The sequence below is a fragment of the Gobius niger genome, assembly GCF_951799975.1.
Source record: "Gobius niger genome assembly, chromosome: 21".
In the NCBI taxonomy this organism is placed as follows: Eukaryota; Metazoa; Chordata; class Actinopteri; order Gobiiformes; family Gobiidae; genus Gobius; species Gobius niger.
This window is the reverse complement of record NC_136872.1, coordinates 15,718,936-15,737,410: the sequence shown is the minus strand read 5'-3', so window position 1 is coordinate 15,737,410 and position 18,475 is coordinate 15,718,936. Positions and strand designations below refer to the sequence as shown.

At 42.7% G+C, this 18,475-nt stretch overlaps 2 protein-coding genes across 2 annotated transcripts in view; one reads left to right on the top strand and one right to left on the bottom strand.

Moving 5' to 3' along the window:
* LOC306980998 (pyruvate carboxylase, mitochondrial-like) overlaps positions 1-18,475 on the top strand; it is a 362,010-nt gene that overhangs the window by 233,836 nt on the left and 109,699 nt on the right. The window lies entirely within an intron of this gene.
* The window catches only part of LOC306980618 (leucine-rich repeat and fibronectin type-III domain-containing protein 2-like), a 46,107-nt gene that overhangs the window by 15,771 nt on the left and 11,861 nt on the right, over positions 1-18,475 (bottom strand). Inside the window, exons 3-6 of the mRNA XM_079580044.1 lie at positions 5,810-6,397; positions 5,574-5,736; positions 2,664-2,834; positions 796-957 (exon numbers count right to left, since the gene is read on the bottom strand). Coding sequence (XP_079436170.1) covers positions 796-957; positions 2,664-2,834; positions 5,574-5,736; positions 5,810-6,371 — 1,058 coding nt within the window. The 5' untranslated portion in view covers positions 6,372-6,397. The remainder of the gene's footprint in view (positions 1-795; positions 958-2,663; positions 2,835-5,573; positions 5,737-5,809; positions 6,398-18,475) is intronic.

Sequence of the window (18,475 nt, the reverse complement as noted above, 5' to 3'; positions counted from 1 at the left end):
ATCGTATTTTTCTTCAGATTTTACTTTTACCTTCTACTTTTTTTGTTTTTTTGTGTGTGTTTGTCCGGATGAATTACGCCATTGAAACTAGCTCACGTCCAAACTGTTTTCCTGCCGGACAGTTTGATGTTCCCCTAAAGATCTATGCGTGGTTCCCGTCACATTAAGTCTGGAGTTAATTTCGGAATGTGACTCGGAACATTTTTCTTGTTTGCTCGCCTGCAGAAAGCCGCGCCAAACAAAGAGTAATTAATGATGACAGTGATGACAGACGACGGCGGCAGATGTTCAATTTTGTCCTCAATCTTTTGTTTACGCTGTGGCTCGCTTCTTTTAAGTACGCGAGCGTGAGATCAAACGAATTGGAGAATCACACGGCAACTTAGTCCGCGACACAGGATCTGAACAAATGTGTTTATGTGTTTGTTTAATGAGCTCCTGAGGCCCCTGGATCGGCCATAGAGCTGGGAATTATTAGATATACACACCATGCAGTATAGGGCAGTGTTAACGACAATATCTTATGTTATGTTGCTGTGGTGTGAAGATCAATTTGATGTAGTTATACACAGCATGCTCTTATTCCGATTTTCAGGTTTGGATTACGCACAGAGTGAAATACATTGATTATTGAATGGTCATAAGTCCGACTAAAAGGAACACCTCAGCTGTCACTTCCTTTTACTGTTGTGAATCATCTTTGTTATTCCAGTTTTTGAACATTTTGAAGAGGCTACTTGCTATTTTAAACTGTTCAAACCAGTTAATCTTCACACAATCCAAAGCGTGACTTACTTTCCGGCCAAATGGACGGGAGTGGCGCACGTCTCCATGTCGTCCCTCCTGATGAGCCTTCTTAACCACAGCAGTTCGCAGTTGCAGTGCAGTGGGTTCCCGCCGAAGTTTAGGCTGATGACTGCGTTGTAAGGAGTGGGGCTTATAGCACCTGTCTGGGACCTGAGAATATCCAAATATAAAGAAGATTAGAGTGAGGAAGTAATACCTATGTGGGGTATGAGGGTGAAGAGTAGTTGATGACCCCGTGAAAGTTTATTTCATTTTTTTAAAGGAAAGGAGAAGTGCAGTGATAAGTATCTTTTAGCCTGTTGGAATTCATTACAATTGACCTAAAATGTGCTAGAAATAGTCTTTGGTTACATTTAGCTTCAGTGTGATCTACATACAAAGCTTGACATACACCCACACCAGAGCCATAATACACAAAGCAGCTACATAATACATTCAAAGTTCTATGAAAATTGCAAATACTATTGACATCAGATTAGCACTTCTCTTGACAAAGTAAAAAAAAAGAAAAAAATCTTTGGTAGCAGGTGGGTTTTGCTCAGAAAACAGTGGGTAATACAAAGGGAATCTATAAAACAGAGAGAGACGACCGTCGCTGCCTGCTCTGACGCTACTCTCCTGTGCCTCATGCCGAGATAAAAGCACCTGGATATATTTAAGCCACAGAGATTCATCCATCAGCTAAACAATCAGAGCATTACATCAAAAAAGGTGTTGTCTTTGAAATCCAAACCAAACTAGCAAACACACATGTTTGTACCTCTGACAAAAAGACTGATTGAGAGAGTGCATTATCTCTCATTACAGCTCTGCACGAGCCGTTATCTTGACCCTCCAGTCAGCACTTTTTTACTATTCAACACCTTCACTGGTCAGTTTGTCACTCAAAGACTGTGGGCTCCCAGAGAATTTGGCGGGAAATCTCACTTGTTCTGAGCACAGTTCATTTGCGCCATGTCGCAGCTGGACTCTTGAGATATTTCAGAGTTACTGTGAGCTCGGCTGGCAGCTCCACAATGAGCCGGATAGTCCTCTCGTTACCCCCTTGTAATTGGCGTCTGTTTTGACAAGCCTGTGGGCAGGTAATGACTGTTATGTAAGGCTTTGATCTCTTGGATATACACCGCTTTTTCTTTTACATTGTGCGATGCGGAACACTCCGAACATTATAAACAAAATCGTGCATGAAAGGTGGAAAGTAAGATGAAAGAAAAATCAAGACTTTTTAAAGATTTCTGACTCAGAATCCCCCGTGGGACAAAAGCAGCACAGCCTGTATTACACACAACTCCCTAAATAATAAGTGGGAGATATCTTGTCATAGCGTTTAGTGCATGTTGTGCATGGCTGAGTAATTGTTTTAACTCTTCTAACTTTCTTAACTGACTAAATTATGATCAAAGTTCAATAGATTGAACATTTTAAAGAAGAAAGACGTTTGTTAACTATTGCTCTTTGTGATGCTCTTCTTGGGTAAAGTCTATTTAGTAATGCTTGCCTTTACCTCACAAAAAGAAAACATATAAAAAAGTTACATTTTACAAACAAAATAATACATGAAAGGTGGCGGGTAGATGAAAGAAACTCAAAGGCTTTTCAAAGATTTCCGACCAAAAACCACCTGGAGATGAGACGAAAGCTGGAGGGGAGACAAAAGCTGCAGACAGTGGGCTTAGTTCCCCGTATTGCACACATTTCCATAAATAATTAAATGCCTTCACAGCAGTACAGTACTTGTTACGGTGCCAGCGGCCGCTTCCCTTGCTCTGCAGTCTACCACAACAAACCCCACCATAAGCCACTTCTTAGGAACATTGTGACGGGAAAAAAAAAAAGAGGCGGAACTTAAGCCATACCTGGCGAAGAACGGATCCGGCGGAAGGGTACGAAGCCGGTTGGAGGTCATGTCCAGCCGGGCCAGCTTATACAGCTCCCCAAAGACCCCCTCCGCAATGTGGTCTATCAAGTTATGGTCCAGGTTGAGCGTGTGCAGGCTGGCCATGTTCTGAATGGACTCCCAAGGAACTCTGCGGGCAATAGAGAAAGTAGTTACAGAGAGATTTGGCACTTTAATAAACAGAAAAGAGCCGCGGTCCTCAAGCGTTTCACGGAAATGGAAACAGTTTGCTCTCCAAGTAAGTACCATCTTTGACTCACTTAAAAGGGTAAACCAGGTCCAACCCTTGCAATTTAACATGACCGTATTTATGCTATAAATCAGGACTTAAAGGGACTATACGTAGTTTAAAAATGTTAAAATTATGTATTTTCCTCTCCCTACATGTTCCAGTCATGTCCTAATGTGTAGAATGAGCCCAGACCTGTTCACCACAACTGCCTCTAAAATCCTGCACTGTCACTCAAAAAGGTGTTAATTCGGGTCCGAAGTGCCGTCATGCACGAGCTTAATATAGAAGGTGCAGTTACACGTATGACCTGAGGTGGCAGTAGTGAGTGTAAAATGGCCAACTTGCATAGAGTGTCTTTAAGTAACAAAATAGACTGACAATGCATGTGACAAAATGTCCTTTGCTGTATGGATAAAGTACTGGATAAATGTGTCCCAAGGCTTGCACATAAAACTAATTCAGGATTGAACTATGCCTAAACAAACTGAATTTGGTCCATACCAGGATCATCAATGGCAATAGAAGGATTAACATGTGAACTAACCTGAAATGTCTTAAAGCAGCATTGAATTTGGTCTAACTTGGGCCAGCACTACCAAATCAAAGCTAAAGGTATTACAGTTACTACTACTATAACTACTATAACTACTAATGTTATCTTTTGCAATATGTAATCATGAATGTAGTTTTTTCATGTTCAAAAACATTGATCATCATCTTTTGATATGCACTAACCGTACATCTTGTCCCGTTTGCTCCGCCGCGTAATGCACACAGCTCACATGTTTTCATTCATGCTTCTCGCCTCAAATTAAGACCAAACAGAGACTAATAGATTTTGACAGACAGCGACAGCAGATGCTTTTTCTCCCTCTCAATCCTTGTTTCGTGCCGTTATACCGATCCCATCTGTGAGCCGCCACCGTTGTCATTTAGAAGTCAATCTCTTGTCGCGCTCACGAACTGTTTTGAACAAATTAGTCATAAGCGGAAAAGTGTGAGCGCTCAAATATAATAAACAGCCATTGGATTGTGAAGTGACATAATGAGATATTTAGTCTTTGAAGCGACAACAAGATCAATCGCAATCAAATTGGAATTGGAATTTGAATGGGCTCAGCAGGAAAATTGCAAAAGCAGCAAATATTTCATGTTATACAATGTTCTCTGCAACAAACAAAGTTCTGGTCTCCAAGCATCTTTTTGATAAGACATTCTAACCGTGTACTTTTGACCTATGCAAACACCTTTTGAAATTTATTGTATTAGTTCAGAGGTACATACAGTATCTCAGTACACCACACACTGTACAATTACATGGATGTATACAATTATATCTTTGAGGTTTATTATATAGTGCAGCTGGTGAATCAAGGAAATGTTGTTTTCTATTGTCTAAGCTGAAAACGCACGCTTGCTCTGATTTTAATCACACCACTGAAAGAAGGAAGAGATGAGCTGTGGGATATTACTAATGTGTACAGCAAACAACAGCAGATGGTCAGCCTCTTTGTCTATACGGTGTCTCCTGACGATAGGCCTGTGAGTCGAAGCGATACCGGGCTCGTAATAGCTTCATTAAATGGTGTTTGTGGTTTAGATTAGGCCACAGAGTGAAGTAGAAGGTTGGATATCGTAAAACAAGGACATCATTTTAACAGGCTCGTTGTCATTTCCCTCTGTCATCTTTGTAAATGGATTCCGGTTGGAAAAGTATGAATAGAAAAGTAATAGTAAGTGACCTTGGAGCGTGGCCTGCAATACAAATGATGATAAAAGAAGTTTTGTGCTGCTGAACTTTTGAAAAACCCACAGAGAAAGAGCTGGACTTCTGTTGTTGATAATTGTGTGTCTCCTGGCAGTGGATGACCTTCACCCTGCCCAAAACCATGCTACAAAATACAGTTGCTTTGTTTTGTTTTTTTGTCAGTCATGGAGATAGCAAGGTCTTATTTAGAACCACAAACAGTAAAGATGCTGAGCGGCAACCCGTAACCGTAAAAAGGGGCAAATGGCAGATGCTAATGTGTGCTTCACAAAAAGTCAGGCTATTATTGTCTTATATTGCAATGGCTCTTGGACATGTGCCCGGGCTCCTGTAGGGGAGACAAATGAAACGTTTTAATCACCAGTGACAGGCTGAAGCTGTTGGATCTATTAGAGGACTGTCATTATGAAGGTGATTGGTAGTGAAAGGGTAATGAATATTATCTTTGTCTCTCCTTATTATTTTGTCCGAAGACACGGGCATGGATCGACGTCTTAAATGCCTTCATTGTCCCCCGCTACAGATATGAAAGGAACAGAACGGATCGAGACAGCCATAAAGAGGATCTCTATAGCTCGCTCACAATAGAGACTGCGCGGGCCTGTCTTTCAACAATCGAAGTCAAAGAAAATTAGGACCTCATCAAAATTGATTCACTTTCAATTTTCTGAGCTTTTCATCCACCGCGCCTCAGCAGTTTGCGCCGGCTCCACTTTACTGTGTTTGCTGACTCGTGCTCACACAAGACTTGTATTTTTGTTCAGCGTACCCTTTGGACTCAAGTTCTGCTGCCTTTTTGTTTTTACCCCCGTGTTATTAACAAAGAATCCGCCGCTGCAACATGGAAAGTGGGAATCCAATATAGGTACCTTTTGAGATTGTTGTAGGATAGGTCCAGGTCCTCCAGCGTTAGCAAGAAGTCGTCAAAGACTTGCACGGAGATTTTGACCAGTTGGTTGTTGTTGACGATCAGGTGCTGCAGATTGACCAAACCTGCTAAGTCCCTTGGTCCTAGAATGGTTAAGCGATTACCTAGACACAAAAAACGTCATTGACGGCAGGTTGATTTGCATAGATCTTGCTCTTATGCTATACTAACACTTACCGTCAAGGTGCAGTGAGCGGAGACTCTCTAGGTCCGCGAAGGCCATTGGTCGTATGTGATGGATGGTGTTCCTCGACAAAGTCAGGTCAACCAAGCCACTCATGTTGGCAAAATCAATTCCTCCGACTTCCGTGATGAAATTATCAGCCAAACGTAGCTCCACTGTCCTCCTATCAACGTTCGGGGGGACGAACAGTAGCCCCTTGTCCGCGCACAGAGTACTTAGAGACTCCGATAAGTTTCGACAGACGCAGTGGAAGGGACAGGTGGAGACCATCCCCCACGTCTCGCCCGCACCAATCAGCGACGGCAGTAGGCAGCATGTGACCAGCGTGAGCCAATGGAAGGCCGGGAATGTGGCGAAGTCCGGAAGTGTCCGTTTTGTAGTCCGGGGGCAGGCACAGTGGACCAGGTGAGCGAATGGGGAGATGAGGAGAGGCGGTGGGAGAGTGAGGGAGAGCAGGGAGGCAGGGGGGAAGCCTTCCGCCCTCTGTCTCGGATGGAGGTGTGCGTGGGGCGGGTGTGTCTGTCTGCGGGGGCCGGGGGGTGGGGGCACAGGCATGGTAGACCGCCTGACTGTCCACAGACCTAAGGACAGAAAAACAACCAAGTTAGAACACATCATCATAGCAAAGGTTTTCAAAAAGGTTGTCAACTGGATTGGGTTGCTTGGATGGTTGGTATTATCATATGGTTATCAATAGTAATTACTTAGTGACTTCAACAAACACAATATTTACCAATGTGTGTTTCTTATCAATAATGCACTGTTTATAACCAGCAATCAATAACGTGAGCTTAGTGTAACATCACTGGGACTCATTATAACATCAAAAACGATTTCTTTTTAGCTTTTTATTTTGGGCTGGTTGAAAAACAACTTTGATAGATTGGCTGAAAATGAACACAACATGCCAAAACAAGTAGTGGTTGAGAGACACTGAATTTGCCACAGACTCTTTGAAGTTCTTTGAGTTAGGACCCTTTATGCGCTTTTCAAAACTGTTTCATAAGAGAAGTCTGAAGTGTGATTTTTGTCTTTGCTGTGCAGCCTTCCACCTACTGCGACTAGACTTAGCTTGAACAAATGCTCGTCCTCCACACGGGCGCTGTGTGTGGGCAAGGCCTCAGATAAGCACCTCTCTGCAGCCCTGCATCCACTTCACTGCATAAAATCCCCGTCCGGAGCATAAATTTGCGACAATTGCGATACTTTTTACATTTTGCCCATCCAGCTCCTGGCCTCTTCACTGTACAGCTCACAGCCGGCATCAACATCCCAAAAGACAGCCGGTCCCCATAGTAACTGTTACCTAGAAACCCATGAGAAGGGATTAAGTAGGTGTTATATCATCAAGTCTTTCTTAAGACTCTGGGTCAGGAGGAATCAAATTGGGTCAGCGGGATACAGGATTTCATCCCAGCCTCAAGATGACCAGAGGCGCTGCTGTTGTGCCGTGGGGCCCTCAAAACTTCCCATGAGAGTTTCTGAAAAGAAATCTAAACAAGGCCTGGAGAATCACAGTGAAGGGATAGCATTTCACTTGCTCTTCGAGTGAATATTGTTGAAACTGATTTTCATGCACTACTTTTCTGAGCGCGTTGGACTCGCTGATATGTCAATGAGAGAAAATCTTTGGGAACACCTAACATGGAATACATTAGGTTTGCAAAGATGTGCACCATTCACCCCTTCCAAATTTGGATTGAACATTGAACAAGCAAAATCCTTTTATAATCCATTTTCTGCTTTGTTCCACATTCTCGCTGTTTCATATTCTCTTCTTCTTTCTTTTGCTCTTCTAGACAATATCTCACATCACAGTGCTTTTATGTATAAGATGTACAGGATATAATGAAAATAAGGAACCCAGGCCTCTGCTGCAGAATTTGACTCATTAGTTGGACATTGTTAGGCTCTCGGAGACCTCGCTCCAGATTTGTAGAAGCCGCTGAACTGTGTGCCCCACTGAACATTTCCCCCAGCTGCATTGGACTTGGACAACAGATATTTTACATGACCTTAATCTACTCATAGCACTTGCTTCCCTCTCCTGTCTGCAAACAGCACCCCTGCACATGACGGGGATACTGTGCTGTCAGGGAATGCAGGAAATCTCACCCAAACACCCGCCCCAAAAAACACGGAAAGGTGTAAAGGATGACTCACGGATGGCTGATTGGCATGCATAATAGTCGTCATAGCAACTGCACCCTCGGCGGAGTGACAGCGCTCGTGTGTCGGAAACAGTCGGAGAGGCGAGCAAGGGAGAGCAGACAGGGAAACGAGACAGTGACTCAGACGTAGCAGGAAGATGGCAGTATTTATATGTTAAGCAATCCGGAAACGAGGATCTCCATAAGCTCCGTGATTATGCCCTCATAATATTATATATGCAATGAAAAGCAATACTTTGACAGGCACATATAAGCGCGCATCTCCATATATCACGCCGCGTTGAAGGGAAGATGCGAATTGCCCCGCTCAATATTTTCCATTAGACTTGCAACTTGAATAGCTCAAGCAAAACGGGCCACAGATATTGAAGATGCCGTGATATCAAAGTATTTTTTTTATTTTTTTTTCATGCCTACTCCACACTTTGCTTTGGTGTGCTTCCAAACGGAGTGTTGTTTGTACTAGAGCGGCGAGCGTGTCCTAAATTTGAACCTGATTTGGCCTGAAAAGATGAAGAAACATACAGTTCTGTGTGAATGTTTTTTGTGAAGTGTGAAAAAAGCTGTATGTGAAGAGTGCTTTAATATATGCAGAATAACAAAGTGAGCAACTTGGCGGCTCCAGATTGTTTTAAAGCAGCGACAGAAGCATTGGAATTGATTGTTGAGCTGTTGAACTGTTTTAGACCTCAACGTTTTTGCACTGAACTGTGTGTGTTTCCAGCAAAAGGAGTAGAAATATAATGGGACTTTAACCTATGGGTGCTTATGTCATTGCTCTTTTTAAATGGCACAGGAGATCATTAATCCATGGTATAACTTGTCGACTGAAAGACACTCTGACGGAGCAGTCGAAAGCGCCTTCAGTGACATCCTTTCCCTGGGGTGGACCAATTGGGAGGTCTCGTATACTTGGCCCTGTGTCGAGGATTTGAAAAATGCTAGCGTCAGATATAGCAGAACAAGTGGGGCACTCTTCTTTCCGACTGCAGTTTGCTAATGCTTCCACATGCTTGCTTTTCCGGCCCTATGTCAATATGCTGGAGCGCGCCGCACTCCTTCACACGACCTTTATCTTTCTTTGCCTTTTTTCTCACTCCAGTAATAACTGCACGGGTCGCCATTCTCACTTTCTAATTTTCACGCTTTCAATTTACAAGGCTTGACCCCCCTTTTTTACCCTTGACTTTTTCTCACTGGGGTGAAGTTACTGATTTCAAAAGCAGAAGCCAGTATTTTTCCCAAACTGTCGAGCGCTGACTTGTTGACAGTTTAATTGGTGTGTCTAAATTGCCCATTAATTTAAAATGGTGTTCCCTGCCTAAGGCTCATAGTTGCTTGGATGGCACTGTCAAGCTCCTGTTGCCTCTAATGGGACTAAATAGACATTAATAAAGAGTGAAACTTGACTTTATGCTGGCTAGATTGATGCCAAGTTTATCACAGCCCATTTTATGCTTTGGTCTGCCTTTGATTTAGGCTGAAATTAGTTCACTTAAATAGTGCAGCAAGAGGAAAAGACGATGTGAAATGTAATTACAGAAATATTAAACATAAAGCATTTTCTTATATCATTTCTGCAGATTCTTCCGTAGAAATGTGCCTGCTGCATCTCGGTCCAAAGATTTGAACACAGTCTTTTCTTTTGCCCATTCACACTGCACTATTTATCTCTGTCCAGTCCTATCTTTTTGAATCCATCTCTCCATCGTCGCTCACCCCTGGTGTGCCTCTGGGCGCTTCGTAAATTTCTGAGTTTCCCCCCCTTTTTCTTTACATCTCTTCCTCTCTCCTCCTCCTTTGTGCACTTGTCCGCCCTTGAGGCAACCCGACAATGTTATCAGTCACCCTCCCTCCCCTCCTACCTCCTAACACCACCTTGTGTCCTTTTTTGTCATGTCTCTGGATCGCTAGGCGCCCTCATACTGTCCTTGAATCTTGAGTTCAGAATCAGATCTAAGTAGGGCTGAACAAAAATGGCAATATTTGATTAATTTTGTGACTATTGCATTAGATATCGGTTCAAATATTGTGACACAGTTGGGGACTGGAGACTGCCATGCTGGTTGCTCACAATGGGACATATGGGGACGCAACAGACACATCCATGCCCTAAACTCTATGCACCATTGTTTCATCAGATCTTTCCCCTCTCACTCTTGTTTTACCATCTCCTCCCACCCCATAGCGGTCTGGATCTCATTTGCAACTAGACACAGTGGTGAATCTTGGCTCCGCACGTGAGTTGAGTGTAACCGAACGCCGCCCCTCTCTGATCGATCTGACCAGCGGAGATGGATAGCACAGTGTCCCGTTCATTTACCCTCCTGCCTCTGCCCATTCATTCCCTTTAAATCCATGTTTTGGAAGCTGCAATCTTTCTTTCCTGCTTTCTGCTAACGTTTTGTCCAAGTAATTGATATGCTATTTTCAGCATGCCTTTGCCCTGGTTGCGTTTTCTGTTGCACATTGTCTCAGCTCGCCACTTTTGCTTGCAGGTATTATAGAAGAGCATGTGAGGATGTCTTTTTAACTTGAGCTTGTTGTTGACTCTATTTTTAGTCCTACTTTACCATTCAGTGTAATTTTTGTACTTCAGGAGGACAGCTACAAAGCCACCTACACAGAAATCATAAATTAGAGCAGCTTAGCTTTTTGACCTTTATCAAATACTTAATGTCCACGTTTTTAGTGGTTGGGGAAACTGGAGAGGACACATGCAAAGACAAAGACAGAAATAACACACCTATTTCTAACCATTGTCTGCTTATTTGCTCTATGTGTGTCCTTTCAACAGATTATTTTTTATTGTTTTACCTAAATTCAATGTCTTTTTTCCCATTAGACTTGAATATTTATAGTACCACTATTTTTTTGCTGCATCTTGGGATCCTCAGCTCGTGCCTCGCTCTGGAACAGATGCCATGATGTAAAGGCTAACGCTACACTTCATCTGCCAGCCTGTCAATGCTGTGAATGATCTACTTTGAAGCTTTGAAGTGTGGAAACACAAAATCTTAGTCTTGGAGAAAGCAGCACACACAGGCATGTAGTAATTTCTCACATAACTTGTACAGCGTTGTAAGTCAAACACCTTTTTATTCTCGTTTGGTCATGCATTGTTTTTACCTTATCTGCGCCGACCTCTTTAGCGCGTTCTCGTGCTGCTGCCGCGCCTCTCAGGGGATCAATAAAGTCTTATCTTACACACTGTGCGCTGACAGCCCAGTGCTCCTGTACTGTGAAGGTCTAATGCCTACTGCTATCTCCACACCTCCCACTCTATGGTCAATTACAGTAGTGGGCATGTTTTTAAGTAACGATATACCGAAACTGCAAAAAAAGGCAATTTACTGCAGAAATATCCTGTGGTAAAGATATTGCGCCCAAACATGAACTCAGAGAGAGACTCTAGTCCTGGTGTAAATTCTCATTCTCATCAATGCAAAAATCAATGAACCTTTAAGAGTTAGAGACGGATGCTTAAAATGTTTGCACTGTGTCTGCATTTGTAGTTTTTAAAGCCTGTTTTATGCAAACAAACTTGACTTTTTGCACTTGGAGCTTTCTCGAGGATTTCCGTTCAGTTCAGTTTGCAACAGGACGGAAGAGACTCACGGGAGCGGCGCCTTGTACTCTGTAAGCTTCCTATCAGCTCGGTCACAATAGGCGCAATGTCTGCCTTGGTGCTTTTTCTTTGCCTAAAAGAAGCAGCAGAGACAGGGGCCTGGAGCAGAGGACAATGCGCTTGAGTGTCCCGCGAGTGTTCACTTCACAATCGCATTAGACAAAAGCATGTACGCTCAAAGGCAATGGGTAATGTATGAGGGCACAGGCAGCCATGTTTGTCTAGTGGTTTTTGTTGTTGTTTTAACTCTATTTTGGGGAAAGCTCTCACTACACAGCCTCACACGACCTCCCCAGAGTGTGAACAGACGGATGGAGAAACCCGAGCCAGAACATGAGCTAAAAGTGGAGGGAACTTGTTTCACTGGATCACGATTTTGAAACGCCATCTTTAAGTTTCTCTTAAGAGTTAAGTTTCTCTTTTAAACGCCCACCATTGCCCCCGGGAGACCTTTTTTTTTTTTCCTTTTTTTTGAAAATGGCGGTTGCTAATAGCTTTCTAATGATATATATTTCACAGAAAGGCTCCTCCTGCAGAGCGTCTGAACTTGACCCGTGAAAATGAGAGCTGAGACTTGAAAGAAGTGTGAAGTTGGAGTCTTTTGTAGAATCTTATTGCAAAGGTTTACTTAAACATTTAAGATATTTTTTACATCCCATTCCTTTTTCGTGATATATTTTTCAATTAGCTGCAAGTGTGATGACGTGGGATTGGGATTGTGTCATCAAAACAGTCAACATTTCTGGGATTCTCGGCGCATTCCTCGAATCCATGGAAGTGTGAAAAAGGTAAAACACCGGCCATATGCACACATGAAAGAATTTGTGTGTTTGGGTGTGGTCTTGAGATTAATTTTTGCAAGATTTCTTTGTGCTTAGAATACTATTTTCTATTAGTGTTACTGTTTTGATGTAGTTCCTTAACTTTTGCCAACTCTAGATGTTTTTTTATTCTCCCACCTTTCCTTAATGTCAACCCTCATGCATATCCTTGCTTGCGTAACCCTCTCATCTGCATATTTCTGTGTTTGGTTTGCCTGGATGCACAAATGCCATTAGCCAGTAATCGACTTAAATCGACTTAGGGAATGTTGCAGTGTTTATAAACAAGAGGATTTGTATTAGCTCTCGAAAGCCACTTATCACCAGCGCCGTAATCCACGGCCTGATTGGAGTGTGTGGCAGCTACGGCCCCTAACGCCACTACGGCTACTGTAGGTGTGGGAATACTCCGATAATGCAGATTTAGATACAGACGAAAGTAGTAACACTGGAGATTTGGGCTTTCTCTCTGATATGTTACTTATTTATAGATACTGACCACTGCAGATGAAAAACCACAAATGATCTGCACTTTTGGAAACACTATGACCCAGAGATCGAGGGATTGCAATTTAGAGCTTGCTCGAATTCTTAAACGCAGGATTTTTTCTTAAGGCGACTCAGTACTAATTATTCTGTCAACCCAAAAAGCCCTGAGAGTTTGGTTGCTGGACCCTATGGCTTAAACCATTTGGCATTAAGCATAAATATATGACAGACTTAAGGAAAACCAATTTGTGTCTGTGTGTGTGTGAGCCATTTGAAAACTCTTGAGGCCCTTGCTGCTTACTTTAACTTTAAGCTTACTCATTAGTCTTTTCTGTAACAAAAAGATGGATTCACTTAACTTAACACTAGTTGATCTGTAACTAGCTATTTTTAAGACTTTACAAAAGCAAAAGAGCTGCTTTGAATTTGTCTGTTAACCAAGATAATATGAATTTGGACACTCCTCAAAAGACCAACCAGAGCGCCCTGACATTTCATTGATTGGCTGTGTAGTGTTACTTGATCTATTTGCCAGTATAAATCCATTGGCACAGATACACACAGTAGCCTTTCGCGCTAATTCTTCCAGCGCGCTTACTCATAATCCCGGGCCCTCGATATTAGGTGAGCGCTTGCATGCCGCAGAAACAACAGTGCGCATACCAAAACAGCCTACCCACACACTCATAATTATAGGGGGGTCGGAGCATACACTTTTGCATACACTCATACACCCGTTCCATCCATCGCTCTCTTTCTCTCGAGGCAAGGAACAAAAGAACGCCCACGTAGCATCTTCACACACCGCTCGCATGTTTGCTAAGCCCACTTATCCTTTTGATACTATCACTTCACTGTCACTCCTCCGTCAGATTTTGGTCCGCTGTGTATAGAAAGCAGGCACAAGCTGTTTTTGGGCGCGAAGGCAAACAACATCCGCAAATGGAACACATGGCCGAGCGAGATGGAGGGGGGAGTCCGTCCGTGTTTAGTGGTTCCTTTTCGTATAGATTCCATCTTTGTCGTTTGGTTTGTTTGGTCAATGGAAACGTAGAAAACACAGACGCGCGTGTAGTGCTACAAAAGAGGACACCCAGACTTTGCGTCGCTGAACATTCTTCAGATTCTCTACATACAAATGCATAGTGCAAGCCAAACCCCATGTAACAGTACGGCATGTTGATTTCATGTGGTTTCTCCATCAGTAAGATATTAAGAGAGAAGATTTAGTGGCTTCTTGAGACTTTACCGATGCCAGAAGTTCAGAAAACATGGACTGAATTTTGCACTCTGATTATAAAGTAAAATTCAGTCCTGATCATTCTTGGTTCATAGGTTGACAACAACAGCCAAAAGCAGGTTGATCACTCTGGATTCTTTGGATGATAATGCCTATTTAAACTGACCACACCTTAGTCAGACATTTTGGCTGCAAAAGCCAGAAGAAGCTTGGAATGGAAGCGAAACATCCTCTACCAAACCAGTCCAGTTGATGATATCTGACAATGTCTACCACAATAGAGCCTTCACAAAGTTTTCCATCAGGATTTTTGAGACGGAGCTGCAATTGATTCTTCTTACTTCTTAAATATAGTTTTCTAGTCTGCCACGGATAATACGATTTCAGAACTGACTTTGGTGAACAAAAAGGGAAAAACTGTTTGTGTGGTATTTTCTTGTGTTGGAGTGGCAAGGAGTGATGGATCTGCCAAAATAGGCTGCAAGGTTACCCTACTGTTTTGATTTAGCAGAGGCAATATAGCAAGGCCTCACTGTTTTCGGGGGCCAAGACAAACTTCTAAATCTTCTGGGAACAGTTGATATTGGGGGAGTAAGATGGAGCGGTGACTTTGACAGTATGGACAATGGAAGTGTGCGTGAGTCGTTAAGCATCCAGGCAGAGAAATATGTAAAGGCGATAAACGGGTGAAGGCCACCATTAGTCACTGTCAGAAGGAAGGACAAGCGAGGGAAGAGTGGATTTGATTAGGAGGAGAGCGAGCACTCTGTGTTGAAAATGAGTTTGGAAACCATTGCAATCATGAGACGGGCGCGGGGAGGAGAGGGACGCTGGAGTATGCGCTGCACTTGAATTTGAAGATGTCACAAGTTGACTTGAATTGGATTTTTGGAAAGCCGCTTGTTGATGTTTGGTTTGGCCTAGAGCAAATATTCATCTTTTCTTTTGGCCTTTCCTTTATGGAGGCGCTACACCGAATCATCTGCCTCCAACTGATTTGAATATTTATTTGGCAGTACCAGTCAAATATCTGGACACACTGTTCTGAGCCAATGGTTCAGGCCCAATTGATGGGCACACAGGCTTCTTCTGGTGGTTCTCAAAGGTATTAAACATGTATATTCAGTGGAATCGACCTGCTTAAGTCCAGTCATGATCATTTCCCCAAGAGGTCCTGATTTAGACACATTTTATCATTTTAAATCTGGCTTGTGATGGGAAGATGTGCCTAATATATGTTGCATTTATTGATAATTGGGACTGACACAAAGCATATGCTGCACTAATCTGCCTGTGACTGGGTTAAAACTGCAAACTATTATAATTGTATCCCGAGCGGCCGAGGCAGAAGAGGCGAGGGAAGATTGGCACAACACTTGAGAATAAGTTGGGCTGTCAGTGGTTGAATCTTAAATGGGCAAAAACTTCAAAACGTGATTGTGCACACACTTGTACAGTTTTATGTTGTTATTCATGTTTCAATGGTCAAATGCTTGAAACGTGTAGCCATAGCAACATGTTCAACAACTCCATTAGTGACTGTTCCGGTGTCTTTGTGGTTCTTTTAAAAGCCGTAATGTATGTCGCAACGTGGAGCTGGAAATCAAAGTGCTTTGCCCTTTTAAATCTAGTCAAACAAGACCACATGGCAGGGACGATTTTCTTCAGCGTCAAAAGACCAATTGTGGGCCAAAGTGAAGCATCACTTTCCACATGCTAGTGTTGTTGTGTGTTCTGCCAAGTCATTTTAAAGGCATTGACAGTATTTTTCACATTTCTAGAGTACTTTAACTGTCATTTTATCTTAGATATATGTAATAATCCTGAAAATCATCTGGAGGGCCAGAGGTTGTAAGATAGAGGTGAGTACCCCTGCCTTATGGGATGGTCCTATTCACCTTATTCCGCCCCGCCCACTTTTGCATCTTTTTGCCTTGTCTCCGTTGTATTGACACTTCTGGTAGAGCGCGAAGCCTGTTAATTTATGCGGAGAAGGAGGGAAAATGTTCGCTGCTATAATCAGATGTTTAGTAGATTGATTTGTGTAAAATGTTCAATGCTCACTTGCACCAACATGTCAACACTGCACTATTTCTCTGCGCGGCATAAAATTGGGTTTGTTTTCGTGTAGTAAGTGATTTTATCTTGACTTCTCCAGTCCGATGTTAACTGATTAAATGAGAGAAGGGGTGGGCACAATTCATGGTGGCACCCACACAAACTTCCAGAATAAGGCGAATAGAGCAGTGGTTTTCAACTTGTGGTATGTTTTCTGTATTTGAATTAGGCATAACACTGAGTGTGGACTGAGGCTCAAAACATGGAAACGATCTTAAATTGACACATTTGGCTTCTGTTGCCATGCTGTTGCAATGCTGTTGCAATGCTGTAACATCACCTGCATACCCTACAGTGTGGGTATGGGCAGTCAAAGGATAAAAGCTAATGTGGCTACATCTTGACATGGAAAAAAACAAACAGTAAATGTTTGTTCAGAAAATGTACTAAAACAATGCCAAGCTTTTAACTGTGTTCTACTGTTAATGTCACTCTTCATCTGCAGTTGCATTGTATTATATATATTATGTAATATTGTATTCATTATGTTATTGTATATTGTGGCACCTTCTTGGAGTGAATAATTGTTTATGCCTGTTAAGCATAATGACCAGTACAAAAATTATACAGCAAAAGCTCTAAATCAGGCCAAAACAATGGATAAACCTGAACTAAATGTCAAATCAAGTCAGGATCGAACAGTTGACACAATGTAATATCCAGTGCTGGACTCTGTTTTTAGTCATGTGTGTGTGCAGCTTTATAGGCAGGGGGGTATTGATAGAGGAAAAAGCTTACTGAGCCCCTGAGGTAGTCAGTGAATGGAGCTACAGCGTACTCTCTTCAAAATAAAAGGATTGTGGTCTCCAACACAGCGGGGCTCCAAAATAATACATTTATTGGGAAACGCAGCGCTCGACTAATTCCTCCCTAACCTCTCTTTGGTGCTGCAGAAAAACCTAGTTTGCACAGCTCCCACTGTCTAAATCCTGTTGGAACGTGTCCTATTCGGAAGATTTTTATAATTGTTTCTATTTCCAAAAACAGTGCACAATCACATTTTTTAAATAGAATTCTTGTTTTGTTGCTTTCCTTCCCCGCACCTTTGGAATACGTCCACCCAGCCATCGATTTAGGAATTAAACGGTTTATACGGAGGTCTGGCTTGGTTTCGCCTGTGCACATTACTCGCTGCTGAGAAAGACCGTAAAAGCTTGTTGCAGGTCGTTGGGAAAAGACAAACTTGCTTCTAATGCAGTGCTTGTGGCCAGAGTTCCTTATCTAAATAGGGAGTAGTTAAAAGTATCTGAAATCCATGGGCAATTCAGTGGTTCAAGCTGGTTTTAGAGGAGAGGGGTAGGTCGAAATGTATAGAATAGACTGAAAAGGTGTCTCTCTTTGCTACTTTTGGATCCCACGGACACGGAAAACTCTTTAGTCTTTAACCAAGTGTTCATTTGGCGGACAGCAGGAAGTGGCTGATGAGCTGAATCCAGGAGGCAGGGCTAACCTACTGTTCTGATTTACCGCCGGCTGAGGACTAGTGAACCGTGGGGACTCGTGAAATGGCGGACAAGAAAATCCCAAGCATTGAAGCATGGCATTAAGTGCGCCCGGTCCCGTGCTCCTGGCCCTATGAGCTGACTACATTTTATACTTGATGTCACAGCTAACATCTTTGCCCTCTCCGCAATTGGACCTGGTTGTTACTGCGACCCTTGCTGTCTGATATATGCCATATTTGCAGTTCTTGAATGTACACAAACACTGTGCAGTTTGGGACGATTATGAATAGAGGCAAGAAACAGTAAGTAATCACAGCAAAGCGACTGCACGTGGCCATTTGATTGTAAAGCTGCTGCCAGCTTCGATGCCTTTCTGTCCAAACTTTTCCTGTCTTGTCGAACTCCTAACTCTGCGGCAGACAATCTCCTCTTTGCTGATGTTTTCCTAATTCTGTTTGCTCCCAGTGGGACGCCGCTCCGGTGCGCAAGTCCGGGATTAAATTTGCGGGGAGGTAAATTGAATTGGCAAACAAGAAATAAGACGGTGATTTTCTTTGGCACATCTTTGGCCACAGATAGCTCCAACCAGAGGCTTCAGCGCAATTTAATATGAAGCTGTTATTCATTTTAAAGGGTAATGTGGAGGTTTTATAAGATCTGAGTCAGCATTGTGTCCATTACACACTGGGCTAGATCAATTTAGGTTTGTTCTATGGGCGTGCAGTGCTGTATTAATGGTGTCTTTAA